Source organism: Lynx rufus, unplaced genomic scaffold (assembly GCF_022079265.1).
Source record: "Lynx rufus isolate CCGP_SWC_20201006 ecotype Redwood Valley unplaced genomic scaffold, mLynRuf1.p SCAF_10, whole genome shotgun sequence".
In the NCBI taxonomy this organism is placed as follows: Eukaryota; Metazoa; Chordata; class Mammalia; order Carnivora; family Felidae; genus Lynx; species Lynx rufus.
In genome coordinates, this window is record NW_025814824.1 from 5,061,300 (window position 1) to 5,074,599 (window position 13,300).

A 13,300-nucleotide genomic window follows, 5' to 3' on the forward strand; every position below is an offset into this window, starting at 1 on the left:
CCTCCCCCCGCCCCGCGCAGGTGGCGGGCCGGCCGCGCCGCGAGCGCACTTCCGCCCGCCGCCGCCAGGGGCGCCCGGGGCCGCGCGAGCCCGCAGCGCGGGCGCGGGGAGGGCGGGGGTGGGTGTGGCCGCAGGTGGGGCGCCCGCCCGGCGGCCGCGCGGGTGCGCAGAGCGCGGAAGCGGCGGCGGCGGCGGCGGCGGCGGCGGCGCGACCCCGGCCGGGAGCGAGCGGGCAGAGGCCCGCGCGGAGCGGCTGCCGGACGCCTCGGGTGCCGGGGCGGGCGGACCATGGACCGTGCGGCGGGCGCCGTCCTCGGGATGCTCTTTCTTTTGTCTGCTCGGCCGTGGAGCACGGCGGTGGCAGGGAGCCCTTGTGAGTACGGCACATCTTTTCCAACTTGCGTTGACAACTTAGGATTTGTGTTTTTATTAGTAACGAGTGTTTGCAGATGGCAGCGCTGGCGTGTTTGGGAAAAGGAGGCATTCCAAAAAAAAAAAAAAAAAAATCTCTCCCAAGTACCAGCGCCAAGATAGGAAGGTTTCTCTTGCTTTTTCCCTCCTGCCAAGTCTGAGATCCAGCAAAAGCCTGTTTGACTTTTTTTTTTCTTTTTTTCTTTTTTTTGCCGGCGAGCTGAATCTTCCCTGAGAAAGCTCAAGTTTTTAGTAAAACCTGCAGCGGGCATGAGAATACTGAGGCGCGGAGAGTCCGGCGGGAGAATAGCTTCAGAGGAGGGGAGGCCAGCAGGCCGGCGTGGTCATTTATCTCCTTGCGGTGTACACGCGTTGGGGAGGAAGCGTGTCAGCGCGAAGCGGCGGGTCCTGCATTAGCGCACACGTTTGCAGCGGGCGCTCTGCGGAATTCGGGGCGCCGCGGCGCCGCCCACCCTGCCTTGGAGGGTCCCCGGGATTCCGGGAAGCCGGACCCCTCACGAGGTAAAGGGACGGACAGCCTGCCTTCCAGGCTCCTGTAGTCCGTGCACCTGCTTGTGTGTGGCGACGTGCGTGTTTCTGCTTTTGTAGGTTCCCTGAGGCTACGGTAGCCTCTGGGTCCCGGGCTAGCTGACGCCGAGCCCCATCTAAAGATGCTTGCTAGCCCGCCTCGAGGTATCTGAGTCTGGAAATCAGGAGAAGTTTGAGGAGTGTTGTTCAGATTGACATCTCCATCCAGGGCTTTTCTTGCCTTGATGGATTTTAAGAAACTCCCCGTCCTCCCCCTCCCCCCTTCCCTTCCTGTCCCATCCGCCTAAAGAAAATTAAAAAAAAAAAAAAAAAAAAACAACCCAAATCAGGTGCAGGGCTTCGGACAAGCTAGTAATACATTTCAAGAAAGGGCTAGCAGGCGTGCTCAGAAACCGACTTTGCTGCTGGGTATCCGGATTTAGCTCTTGGGGCCCCACCTCTGTCTTCTCTGGGAAGCCGGCTCAAGTGGGAAGCCTTGCACCTAAAGTTACCTTCGCGCCCATTCATGCAGGGATGCCGCGGGGCTGTGAAGGTTTTGCGGTGTCATGGTCTAGTATCAGCTTATTTAATGCCATGTCGTGTGTGAGTCACTCCTCAAAATGAGCCTTAATCTCCTTGAAGCAGCTACTGCCCCGCGTTTCAGACACAATTTTAATTTAGCTTGGTGGGACAACTGCTCTGAATTAATTAAAACGGGGGCGGTTACATACAATCGAATCCTTAAATCCTTCGGCAGAGCACTTGTTATCGTGCTAAGAAATTCAAAATGACTAGTACTAAGTGATTTGCTGATATTGGTACGTTGGAGAATAACTCAACGTCCTTACTCGGAGGTGCCGTTAAAAAGTCACCGGAGGTCACTCCTACTTCAAGGAAACGTGGCTTCGAAAATCCTTCCCAGGAGAGAAAGCAGAGGGCCGGCTTCTTAGTGGTGATTGCAACATATGGGCAGGATCAGTGGTATTTATTTTCACTTAGTATTTTACTCCCTGAAATCCACGTAGGTATCGTGTTCTTTCACACAGAGCATCCTTCTTACAAGGCACCTGCTCTGGGGTGCTCTGTGTCTGATTATCCATGCAGGTTCCCTTGTCTGAATTGGATGTGTCCCGAGTTCAGTCCCCCTGGGACTGAGTCTCTGGGTGACTCTTCAGATGTTGATGCTGGCTTTTCGTCTCTCAGCCTCGTGTACTTAGGTGTATTTGGAACTCTTATCAAAAGTTCCATAAATTAAAGAACCTATGTAAATTTGCATTGCTAAGGACATTTTATTTATTTATTTATTTTATTTTTATTTTTATTTTTATTTTTTCAGTATATGAAATTTATTGTTGCATTGGTTTCCATACAACACCCAGTGCTCATCCCAAAAGGTGCCCTCCTCAATACCCATCACCCACCCTCCCCTCCCTCCCACCCCCCATCAACCCTCAGTTTGTTCTCAGTTTTTAACAGTCTCTCATGCTTTGGCTCTCTCCCACTCTAACCTCTTTTTTTTTCCCTCCCCCTCCCCCATGGGTTTCTGTTAAGTTTCTCAGAATCCACATAAGAGTGAAACGATATGGTATCTGTCTTTCTCTGTGCTAAGGACATTTTAGATAACTAAGGTTCAAGTCCTTGATGGGATCACCACAAAGATGACCCTCTTCAAGGGTCAAGTATACATTTCAATGACTTTGAAGATTCACAGGGGCCACCCAGATGGCGTTTGATAATTTCCCAGTAATCCCCTTTGGCATCATGTGTAGCAGTAGACGTAAATGGTGAATGAATCTCATGCCTGAATTAGCTAATTTGCCGGATTCAGTTTTTCTTTAACTCCAGCATATTTGGGAAGTGTGTGTTCGATGTGTGTGCAAGCAAGGTACATCAGACACGGATTTGTAATCTCTTATCACTAAGTCAAGGCAGAGGGGTCTTTTTGTTGTTGTTGTTGTTCTGTCCCATCATTTGAGAAATTCTAGAGAGGAGTTTGCCAGCAGTGTGGGATTAAACTACGAACAAGAAATGGTGAACATCAACATTGCTCAAGAAATTTTAAATCAGGAAGTGACACACTGGAGGGAAAATGTTTCTAAATGGCCATGACCATGGGCTTGTTTTGTTGTTCTGTATTCTCCGTCTTTTTGAAGATAAAACAAGTGGGCTGAGCTGCCTCCTCCAAAATATGGCCACGGACTTGAGATTTAGAAAAAACATGTGAACATCTATCTAGTCTGCCTTTTAGAACCCTCCGTCCCAAGTCAAGACGAGAGTGTTCTAATATGATCTGTCCTCTGAAGTAACTCAAGAGGGAGGTTATAATATATAGGTTTCCAAGTCAGAGCCCTGCTTTCTAGAAGTTCTTATGTAGGCTGTTGCCTCCTTTAATTCTTACCAAGCGCCACAAATGGAAGAAGGCAATAGCTCTCTGTTTTAGAATTATTCTTGTAGGGGCGCCTGGGTGGCGCAGTCGGTTAAGCGTCCGACTTCAGCCAGGTCACGATCTCGCAGTCCGGGAGTTCAAGCCCCGCGTCAGGCTCTGGGCTGATGGCTCAGAGCCTGGAGCCTGTTTCTGATTCTGTGTCTCCCTCTCTCTCTGCCCCTCCCCCGTTCATGCTCTGTCTCTCTCTGTCCCAAAAATAAATACACGTTGAAAAAAAAATTTAGAATTATTCTTGTAAATCCACGACTCCTTTATGAATTTCAAGACCTTTCTGGAGGCAGAAGAGATATGATCTGAATATGAAAATGTCAACATTTCGATTGTGTATTTAGTGTTGTAAGCCTGTTTCCTGGATCGCATCTCAGTCTGAGGGGTAACGTTCACCCCCTCCCCACTTAGGAACAACACAAGTGAAAGTTAATGTACAGCTGAATTATTTTCCCCGTGTAAGTAAGGTACAAGCTGTGGCTGATAGCTGATCCCACCCCCCACCCCCCCGCCATCTCCACTGAATAAGGACAGACGCATATGTTAGAAACTTCAGTCATTGATGGTGATTCTTTGTGATATAAATGATGACATTTTTACAGATCGCGGGATTCAGTTTAGTGAGTATGACTGACTTGTTCTTCCTTCGTTAAATCTCAGTACTTGTAATTTTCTGTAGAAGCTTCCTTGTGATTCCTTCCCCTGTCAAAAGCACCCTTCTCGTTTCAAGGAAAAAAAAAAAAGATCTATTTCTGGCCCACTGCAGGTGGGGTATACACTTTGAATTGCCCTTGTAGGGGTGATCATGTACATTTGTTTTTCTATATTGACACCTGTCCTCTTCCCCATTAAATCCTAGACCAGAGAGGCCTCTGACCATGAAAGGGGGTGTGGATTGAGCCCATTTTGTTTGCCAGCGTGGGAAACAAACCCATGACCTTCACAACTACCTAGTGTTTGATCTAAGCAATAAACATGTTAACACCTCAATTTGAAGATTTGTACCAGAGTTGAACCCTTTCTTCATTCGAGCCTAAGCTGCTTTATGTGCAGAAGCATTACTGTATCTTCTTTGACGAAAGTGCATTCATATAATCCCGTGGTAGAAATTATCGTCCAACAGTATCCTTTTGTAATATGAATAACATACATAGCTTGATGTAATAGTGAGACAGCTGAAGTATATGAATTATCCTAACTTGGTGACATGATTAACCTTAATAATTTGGTATAAAAATATATGCATGCAGACTGGGTGACTGGACATAATGCTACAGTTGCTAAGAAGTATGAAATCACGAGCACTTATTTAAGCAAAGTATTTGTCATATATCTCTTCTCGAGGGTTTTGTTTTTCAGAAATAGTGGACGCAGATTCTTTGTAATTATTTGCTAAGTGTCATCAACATTCTTTATTGCTAACTGAGCCTACTCAATCTTCCAGTAATGTCATGAGTGCTAAGAGGCTCAACGTAGTCGACAAAGAAATTTCGCCTTGGCTATTACGGACTAAAATCCTTCCAGTATTTTAATAGGCTCAGGCTTTTCTTTGCCTTAATAGCATGCTTAGTGCTTGTCTAGAGTGAGCCCAGTCTTCCAAGTTAATCAGCCTAAGGTGTCAGAGGGTGTGTCCGTGGAGCAGGTGAATGGGGAACCCATTCTCGATGCAATGAAACGTGTTGGGGAAAATGAGCCCAGAATATGGGGATGTGTGTTTTAGCAGGAACTGGAGCTGAGAGTTTTTTGGAAAGAGCCTTCCACAAACTAGTAAATAGATCCTTAGTTATAGTATTTGAATACACTTCCCAGAAATACTGAAGGTGAAGGTGCTTTTCAGAAGCAGAGAGAAAACAAAAACCTCTTCTCTCCAGAAAACTTGCAAAGTCCGTGGTGACTGTCAGCACAAAGTGACAGGCAAGAACAGAGCTGGGTGTTTTGGGGGTTGACACTTACACGATTTTGGAAGATTCTCTAAGCAAAAATAAATGAAATAACCCTGAGGACATATCATCGGTGACCCTCCCAAGCCTGGAAGGGTGTTTTGGGGAGGGGACTGGAGGTCATGAGAATCCACTTTTTTGAGTTGATTTCGGAAAAAACCCAGCTTATTCAAAACTACTTCGTAAGGGACATATTCACTAACAGAAACGTCTCAGCTGAACAGATTTCAAGTTGAAATTTTCTCCTTAAGTCAAAATTAGACTTTGAATATAAAAGTATAGAATAGCTCCAACAATTTGGAAGTAATAGACCCAAGGTTCTTCCCCCCACTTACTTTTAGAGCCTTCAAAAGGCTTGGCTTCCACATACAGAATTCTTCAGAGTAACTTCTGCAGGGTCCCCTTTGCACCCGCCTGTCACCCGTGACCTGCTGTGCTGCTGATTGCTTTGGGCGTCACTTGCTTTGTGTTGAGTAACTTTTAAAAACTAAATTATTAATGTCGGCCTTTTTCTGAAAGGCATTAGACTAAATGTAACACATTCTTTCAAAGTAGACATCCTTGTGATTCCTAGTTTGAATTTTATGGCATAGGATTACACGCTTTAAAAATGTCTTGGGGCGCCTGGGTGGCTCCATGGGTTAAGTGTCCGACTTCGGCTCAGGTCATGATCTCCCGGTTTGTGGGTTCGAGCCCCGCATCGGGCTCTGTGCTGACAGCTCGGAGCCTGGAGCCTGCTTCAGATTGTGTCTCCCTCTCTGTCTGCCCCTCCCTCCCCCTCTCTAAAATAAATAAGCATTAAAAAATTTAAAAAATGAAAACAAGTCTTTTATCATGCGTTAAGAAAAATTATACACAGCCTGTAAATTCTGCGAAAAGAGTATGACACCATGACCTTTTTACTGTTACACAGAGCATTGTTTAATGCCCACATGATCGTTTAATTATTCAGAAGAACGCACCCATGCCTGACTTGGTCATTTACTATTTGGCCAGAGCTTGGACACTAAGATGTTACAAGTTAAATTGATTTTTTTTTTTTTTTTAGGTTCGAAGGGTAACTACAGAGGTTTTATTGCACGCTAGCGCAGTCGTAGGACAAAAAAATGGTGTAATGTATCTTCTGTGGGTTGTGGCTTTTATCACTCGGTGGCACTCTGATAAGATGCTCGTGGAGGGTGTGTTACCTCTAACTCAGAGAGAGAAACACGAGAAGAGTTTGCTTTTTTTAACCAGCAAATATAATATTTTTGAACGCATCCTTTCAGGGGATATGGTCAATAGTGCGCCACATACGCAAATTCATGTCTTCCTGAGTTTTATTGAGATGTGGCTTTCCGATACGCCCCCACTGGGGGTCCCATCCACGAATCCACGTGGTGGTTGTCCACGGAGGAGGGATTCCTATGCCCAGTGTTCGCGGGGCCACCCCTGGGGGCTGGGGGGGGGGTGGGATGTGGCCGGACAACCTTGCTGGAATCTGTAGTGGTCCTGTAACCTCGGGCGCTGTGGCTGAGATCTAATGTCCCACATGCCCCTGTCATTCCCATCCATTGCTCGGGGTGTTCAGGACCCAGCCGAAGATTTCTCCGGAGCTTGCGAGCAAGCAGGGAAATTACAAGCTTGCATGACAGCAGGAGTGACCGGTTGCCTTGCGACATTAACTGAGGCGCTGTCTTCAGGACTCATGGTTCTAATTAGTGTGTGTGGTTTTTTAAAAAAATTTTAACATCTGTAAATCTCCAGGCAACCAGAGAGCTTGATAAAGTTAAGCTAAGCACACTGTTTCTGGGAGTGGGGAACCGACGGCAGGGGTGGTGGAGTGACCGCTCTGTGTGTGTGTGTGTGTGTGTGTGTGTGTATGTGTGTCCCGAGGATGTGGACGGGCAGAGAGCTGCTGGAGGGATTAGGAACCCCTGTCAGTCGTTGTAAGCGAGGCACGTGGTGGATTAGTTGGCAATCCAGGTATGCAGGATGGAGTCATTTCTTACCAGCTGTTGTGTAAAATGGATATTCTCCAGTTTGGATTTCTGAGCGTGTGAGCAATTAAGAAATACGACATCCGCCCTGTCCCCGTTGATCTCACGGGTGCTGGGTCCCCTGGAGCTGGTACGCAGCCATCCCCATCCCACAGCCCCTACCCCGTCCTGGTCCCTGGGAAGAGCTTACCAAGGAAGCGCTGGTAGGGTTTGGATTTAAAGGCCAGTAGATACACGAATTTCTAGCATTTTAGCATTAGAAAATAATGCAATAATTTGATTCAGATCAAAGAAAGTCATTTTAATCAAAATCACTATTATGGAAGAAAATATATATATTTTCTAAATGTTTATTTATTTTTGAGAGAGAGAGAGACAGAGCACAAGTGGGGGAGGGGTAGAGAGAGAGGGAGACACAGAATCTGAAACAGGCTCCAGGCTCTGAGCTGTCAGCACAGAGCCCGACGTGGGGCTCGAACCCATGAACTGTGAGATCATGACCTGAGCTGGAGTCGGACGCTCAACTGACTGCACCACCCAGGTGCCCCTGGAAGAAAATATTTAAAGAACTGTGATCGATTTTAATGTCTCAGATTTGGCAGATTTAAGAAAAATAATACATGTCTGTAGACATCTGTTCAAATGCTTCGAGATTATCAAGATTAAGGATTTATTGTGTAGCTTTACATTTGCCATGTTTTTGATGTCTAAAACTTGAGAATGATGGAGGCGCCTGGGTGGCTCAGTCGCTTAAGCCTCCGACTTCGGCTTAGGTCGTGATCTCACGGTTTGTGAGTTTGAGCCCCATGTGGGACTCTGCTGATGGCTCAGAGCCTGGAGCCTGCTTTGGATTCTGTATCTCCCTCTCTCTCTGCCCCTCCCCTGCTCATGCTCTTCCTGTCTCTCTCTCTCAAAAATAAATAAACATTAAAAAGATAAAAAAAATAAAACTTGAGAATAAGAGCATTGCGACATTAATGGTATTACAACATGAAGAGAAAAAATAAATAGCTGTGTACTGTCATCAGGCAAGCTAGCCAGTCTGTGATGTGATTCTTAGACTTCTTGTTGAGTTGATTCCCCGTGAGCCTTGACATTCTCAAGCACATCCATTTCTATGATGTGGAATGTGTAGGCAGTGCTAAGAGTTAAAAAAAAATTGGAGGGCTCAAGGAGGGTAGGTTGATAGAGTTTAAGGTGTATTTCAGGGAGTTTAGGGGAGCAAACACCAAAATTAGGCTTTCTTAAAGAATCACGAACATTTCTGAAAATAAATTTTGCAGACATAGAACCCAGGAGAGTCGACAGATACCAAAGTCTGTTCCCTGTTAGGGAAAGGCAGATGATCCCTTCTGAATTACAGTGCAAGGCTGAGAAAGCACGATGTTGGTTTTCTGGATCATAAGAATAAAATTTTGATCGTAAGAGTTTATTATTCTTTGTCATGATGAGCTACTGATCTGCTTTAGTAAACCCGAAAACCTGGTCTTTGACAAATTTACATCACTGCTGATGATCGATTTTACTCGTTCTCCTTGTAAGCGATGAGACTCATTTGTTGGAGGACAGGTTGCACGTTTGCCTGGAAAAAAAGATCCTTTCCCTCGTGAATATTGTTGCAAAGTGAGGCAGGAGGGAGTGGAGGGCTAGTGTTTGCTTTAACATGAAAAAGACACCGATGTCATTAATCGTGGCCCTGTTCTCCAGGATGAGGCTGGGCAGCCGCCCCGGGTCCCCCACACCCCCACTCCGGGAGCCTCCAGGAGCACCTTCCTCCTCCATTGTCTTGGACAGAGGAAGACTGGGCTGTGAGGCCAAATGTCTCCCTGGGTTGACTTGGGTGCACTGGGCTGTCCCAAGAGGTGTCCCTCTGCCTTCGCTGCTGCCCATGGGATCAGCACTGAGTGGGAGGGTGGCAGTGAGGAGGAGAAGGTTGCGTGTGCCCAAGAACACTCTTTAGGACTCAGTGGTTGTTGGATTTGGTACGTCGACTAGTAAGACACGGGGCGGGGGGTGTCAGGATTAGGTATTGGCAAGCATCTTTCAGTTACAAGTGAACAGAAGACCCAATCCAATGGACTTAAACCAGAACGGGAATAGTCGGTGCACATCATTTCATTTCAGGCAAGTTGGAGACACTTGGCGACACTGTGCCACGAGGGCTGGCCTCTCTTCCTCTTTCGGCTCCGGCTTCGCACGTCGGCCGGAGGCTCAGGCAGCATTCTGTTTGGCAGCTCCATGGCCAAGGTCGAGCTGTCTGGGCAGCGCTGTTAGAGGGAATGCCTTCCCCTATTTGGACTGTGGCCCTTATCGCTCTGAAGCAGTGAGCACTTATTTATTTGTTCGTTCCCTTGTTCCAAACTCCAAGGAAGCAGGGACTGCTTGAGGGAACAGGGGTAGTTCAGAGACAGGGGGCTGCAGGGTAAGTAAAAAGGTGAATGATTCTCTTTCCCAAAACGCCAGCAAAATCCCCAGACCTGACTTGCGTTGTCTCTTCTGAGTTGGGTAACCCTTCTTCCCCGGGGACTGTGACAGGAGGGCGTGGCCTTCTGACTGACCAGGGGTGGGGCCAAGAAGTGACCGGGACTTGGTCCTTGACCGGGTGCTCTGCCTGCATCTCTTTTTTTTTTTTTTTTTTTTTAAATTTTTTTTTTTCAACGTTTATTTATTTTTGGGACAGAGAGAGACAGAGCATGAACGGGGGAGGGGCAGAGAGAGAGGGAGACACAGAATCGGAAACAGGCTCCAGGCTCTGAGCCATCAGCCCAGAGCCTGACGCGGGGCTCGAACTCCCGGACCGCGAGATTGTGACCTGGCTGAAGTCGGACGCTTAACCGACTGCGCCACCCAGGCGCCCCAGCCTGCATCTCTTGATGAGAAAGTGAAATGCACCATCCATTTAGGTAATTAGTTTAACATCTATTATGAAAGCATTGGCTTTGGGGCTCCTATCTGCTTCATACAACAGATGGCTGGTTACGTGTATGCCTCCTTCATTAGATTTTAAACTTCCTGAGAACAGAATCACATTTCTTTGTCCCTACAGTTCTGCTGATGGTGCTCTGTAAGTATTTACCAAAAAAAGAGAGAAGAAGTTAATATATTGAAAATACGCTAGTTTGAAAGTATATGGTGAAATCATGGAGAGTCCTCCTGTGTATTTTATAATCCTTTTGCAGGTAGCCTAATAGAAAATTAATTTTCGCGTGAGTATCCCCAAGCTCACCATTTGTCCGTGGAAAGATCCATTGGCTGATTTTGAATGTTTCATTTTCTTTCGGTAGCAAAACGCATGACATAATTTCTGCCCCGAGGCTTTGATGAGAGGCATGGTGCGTGTTATAAAAACCGCCGGGATTGAGGAGGGCACCTGTTGGGATGAGCACTGGGTGTTGTATGGAAACCAATCGGACAATACAGTTCATATTAAAAAAAACCCCAAAAAAACTGCTGGGAGCCCCCGAGGGAGCACTGAACAGGCCAGGTGTCAGGGGCACTACCCAGGACCGGTGAGCAGGAAAGAGGAGGCCTCTGGGCAGGGGCCGTTAGACAAGATGTCTGTTTCTAGGGAGATCCTAGATCAAGTCTGAGCCGGGCTCCGTAGTCGGGGTCTGAAACAGGTGCCGGGAAGCAGCGTGTACCTGGAGTTCTCCAGAAGCCTGGTTTATCAACTAGATAAGCGAAGCGGCATTTAATCCCGGTGGGAAAGGCTGGTGGTGCATCGGGGCAGACAGATGGCCGTTGCACCTCAGTGTGGGTGTCCGGTTCTCTCCTTGGCAGCCGGGAGGCTGAATTCATTTGAGTCACAGCTGTCTCTGGCGTGGTGGCCGCGGACTCTGTGTCCAGTAACCTGTCGCACCGAGAGGAAGCTCCCGGTGTGCCTTCAGACTTGACAGACCCCTGCCTGGTCTGGGCTGGGGGGATTTCTGAGTCTATTCTTGGATGGTCCTTACTGCCAACAAAACCTGCTATTATCGGCCATTTTTATGACTGGCTAGCTCAAGGGCATGACAACATGTAATTATCATCTCTACTTTCTTTTTTTTTTTTTTTAATTTTTTTTTCAACGTTTATTTATTTTTGGGACAGAGAGAGACAGAGCATGAACGGGGGAGGGGCAGAGAGAGAGGGAGACACAGAATCGGAAACGGGCTCCAGGCTCCGAGCCGTCAGCCCAGAGCCCGACGCGGGGCTCGAACTCACGGACCGCGAGATCGTGACCTGGCTGAAGTCGGACGCTTAACCGACTGCGCCACCCAGGCGCCCCTATCATCTCTACTTTCAAACAAACATCGTTTCTAATTTCATCTTCAGAATTACGGAGCGGGGCACCGTGGAGGTGTATAAACGAAGATGATTCCAGCAGGCTTCTTCCAAGTAGCATAAAACGATAAAATTCAACAAATGCTTTAAAGTCATGGGCCACACTTTCAGACAGGTGAGAGGGAGAGGTCATTTGAAGTATAGCTAACACACAACGTTAACAGTAGTTTCGGGCACACGGCGTGGTCATTGGATAACTCCGTACTTTGCGCTAGACTCACTTGAAGCGGGGCGCCTGTCAGTGTACAACACTGTCACAAGACCACTGACCACCCCCCAGGCTGTACCTTTCAGCTCATGACTAATTCATTTCATCCCTGGAAGCCTACACCGTCCACTTCCCTTCATTCATCTTGTCCCCCCCCCCCCCCCCCCCCCGGCAACCACCGATTTGTTCTTTGCATTTATGGGTCTCTTTCTACTTTTGTTGTTGTTGTTCTTCTTTTTTTTTTTTTTATATTCCACATATAAACGAAATCATATGGCATTTGTCTTTTTTTGTGCCTCCTAGGTGCGTCCGTGTTGTCACAAATGGCAAGATCTCATTCTTTCAAAAAAATTTTTTTAATGTTTATTTATTTTTGAGAGAGAGAGAGAGGAAGGGCCAGAGAGAGAGGAAGACACAGAATCTGAAGCAGGTTCCAGTCTCTGAGCGGTCAGCACAGAGCCCGACACGGGGCTCAAACCCACGAACTGCGAGATCGTGACCTGAGCCGAAGTCGGACGGTTGGCTGACTGAGCCACCCAGGCGCCCCAAGATCTCATTCTTTTTTATGGTTGAGTAATATTCCTTTGTATATGTACGTTATGCACACACAAGCATACCACATCTCCTTTATACATTTATTTATCTATTGATGGACACTAGGGTTGCTTCCATATCTTGGCTATTGTAAATAATGCTGCTATAAACATGGGGGGTACATATATTGTTTCGAGTTAGTATTTTATTTTTCTTAGAGTAAATACCCAGTGATGGAATTACTGGATCGTATGGTATTTCTGTTTTTAATATTTCTTTGAGGAACCTCCATACTGCTTCCGCAGTGGATGCACCAGTTTACATTCCCACCGGCAGTGCATGAGGGTTCCTCCTTCTCCACAGCCTCACCAATGCTTGTTTATTTCTTGTCTTTTTGGGTTTGGCCATTCAGACAGGTGTAAGGTTTTGGTGTGCATTCTTCCAAATATGAGTGATGTTGAGCATCTCATTTCGTGGGTCCGTGGCCATCTGGATGTCTTCTTTGGAGAAATGTCAGTTCAGGTCCTGTGCCCATTTTGAATCAGATTACTTATTTATTTATTTGGTGTTGAGTTGCATAAATTCTTTATGTGTTTTGGATATTGAGCCCTTATCAGATATTTGCAAATATTCTCTTTCATTCAGAACGTTGCCTTTTCATTTTGTTGATGGTTTCCTTTGTTGTGCAAAGGCTTTTTGTTTTAGGGTAACAAATTTTTTGCTTTTTTTCCCCTTGACTCAGAAGACATATCTAGAAAAATGTTTCTGTGGTGCCTGGGTGGCTCAGTCGGTTAAGCATCTGGCTTGTGATTTCAGCTTAGGGCGTGATTTCACAGTTTGTGGGTTCGAGCCCTGCATCAGGCTCCGTGGTGACAGTGTGGAGCCTGCTTGGGATTCTCTCTCTCTCACTCGCTCTCTGCCCCTCCTGTGTGCACTCTTTCTC

At 46.9% G+C, this 13,300-nt stretch overlaps 1 protein-coding gene across 1 annotated transcript in view; it reads left to right on the forward strand.

Moving 5' to 3' along the window:
- The first annotated feature begins 288 nt into the window (after positions 1 to 288).
- LOC124524907 (contactin-associated protein-like 3) overlaps positions 289 to 13,300 on the forward strand; it is a 193,182-nt gene continuing 180,170 nt past the window's right edge. Inside the window, 1 exon segment of the mRNA XM_047097349.1 lies at positions 289 to 373. Within this exon segment, the coding sequence (XP_046953305.1) occupies positions 289 to 373 (85 nt within the window).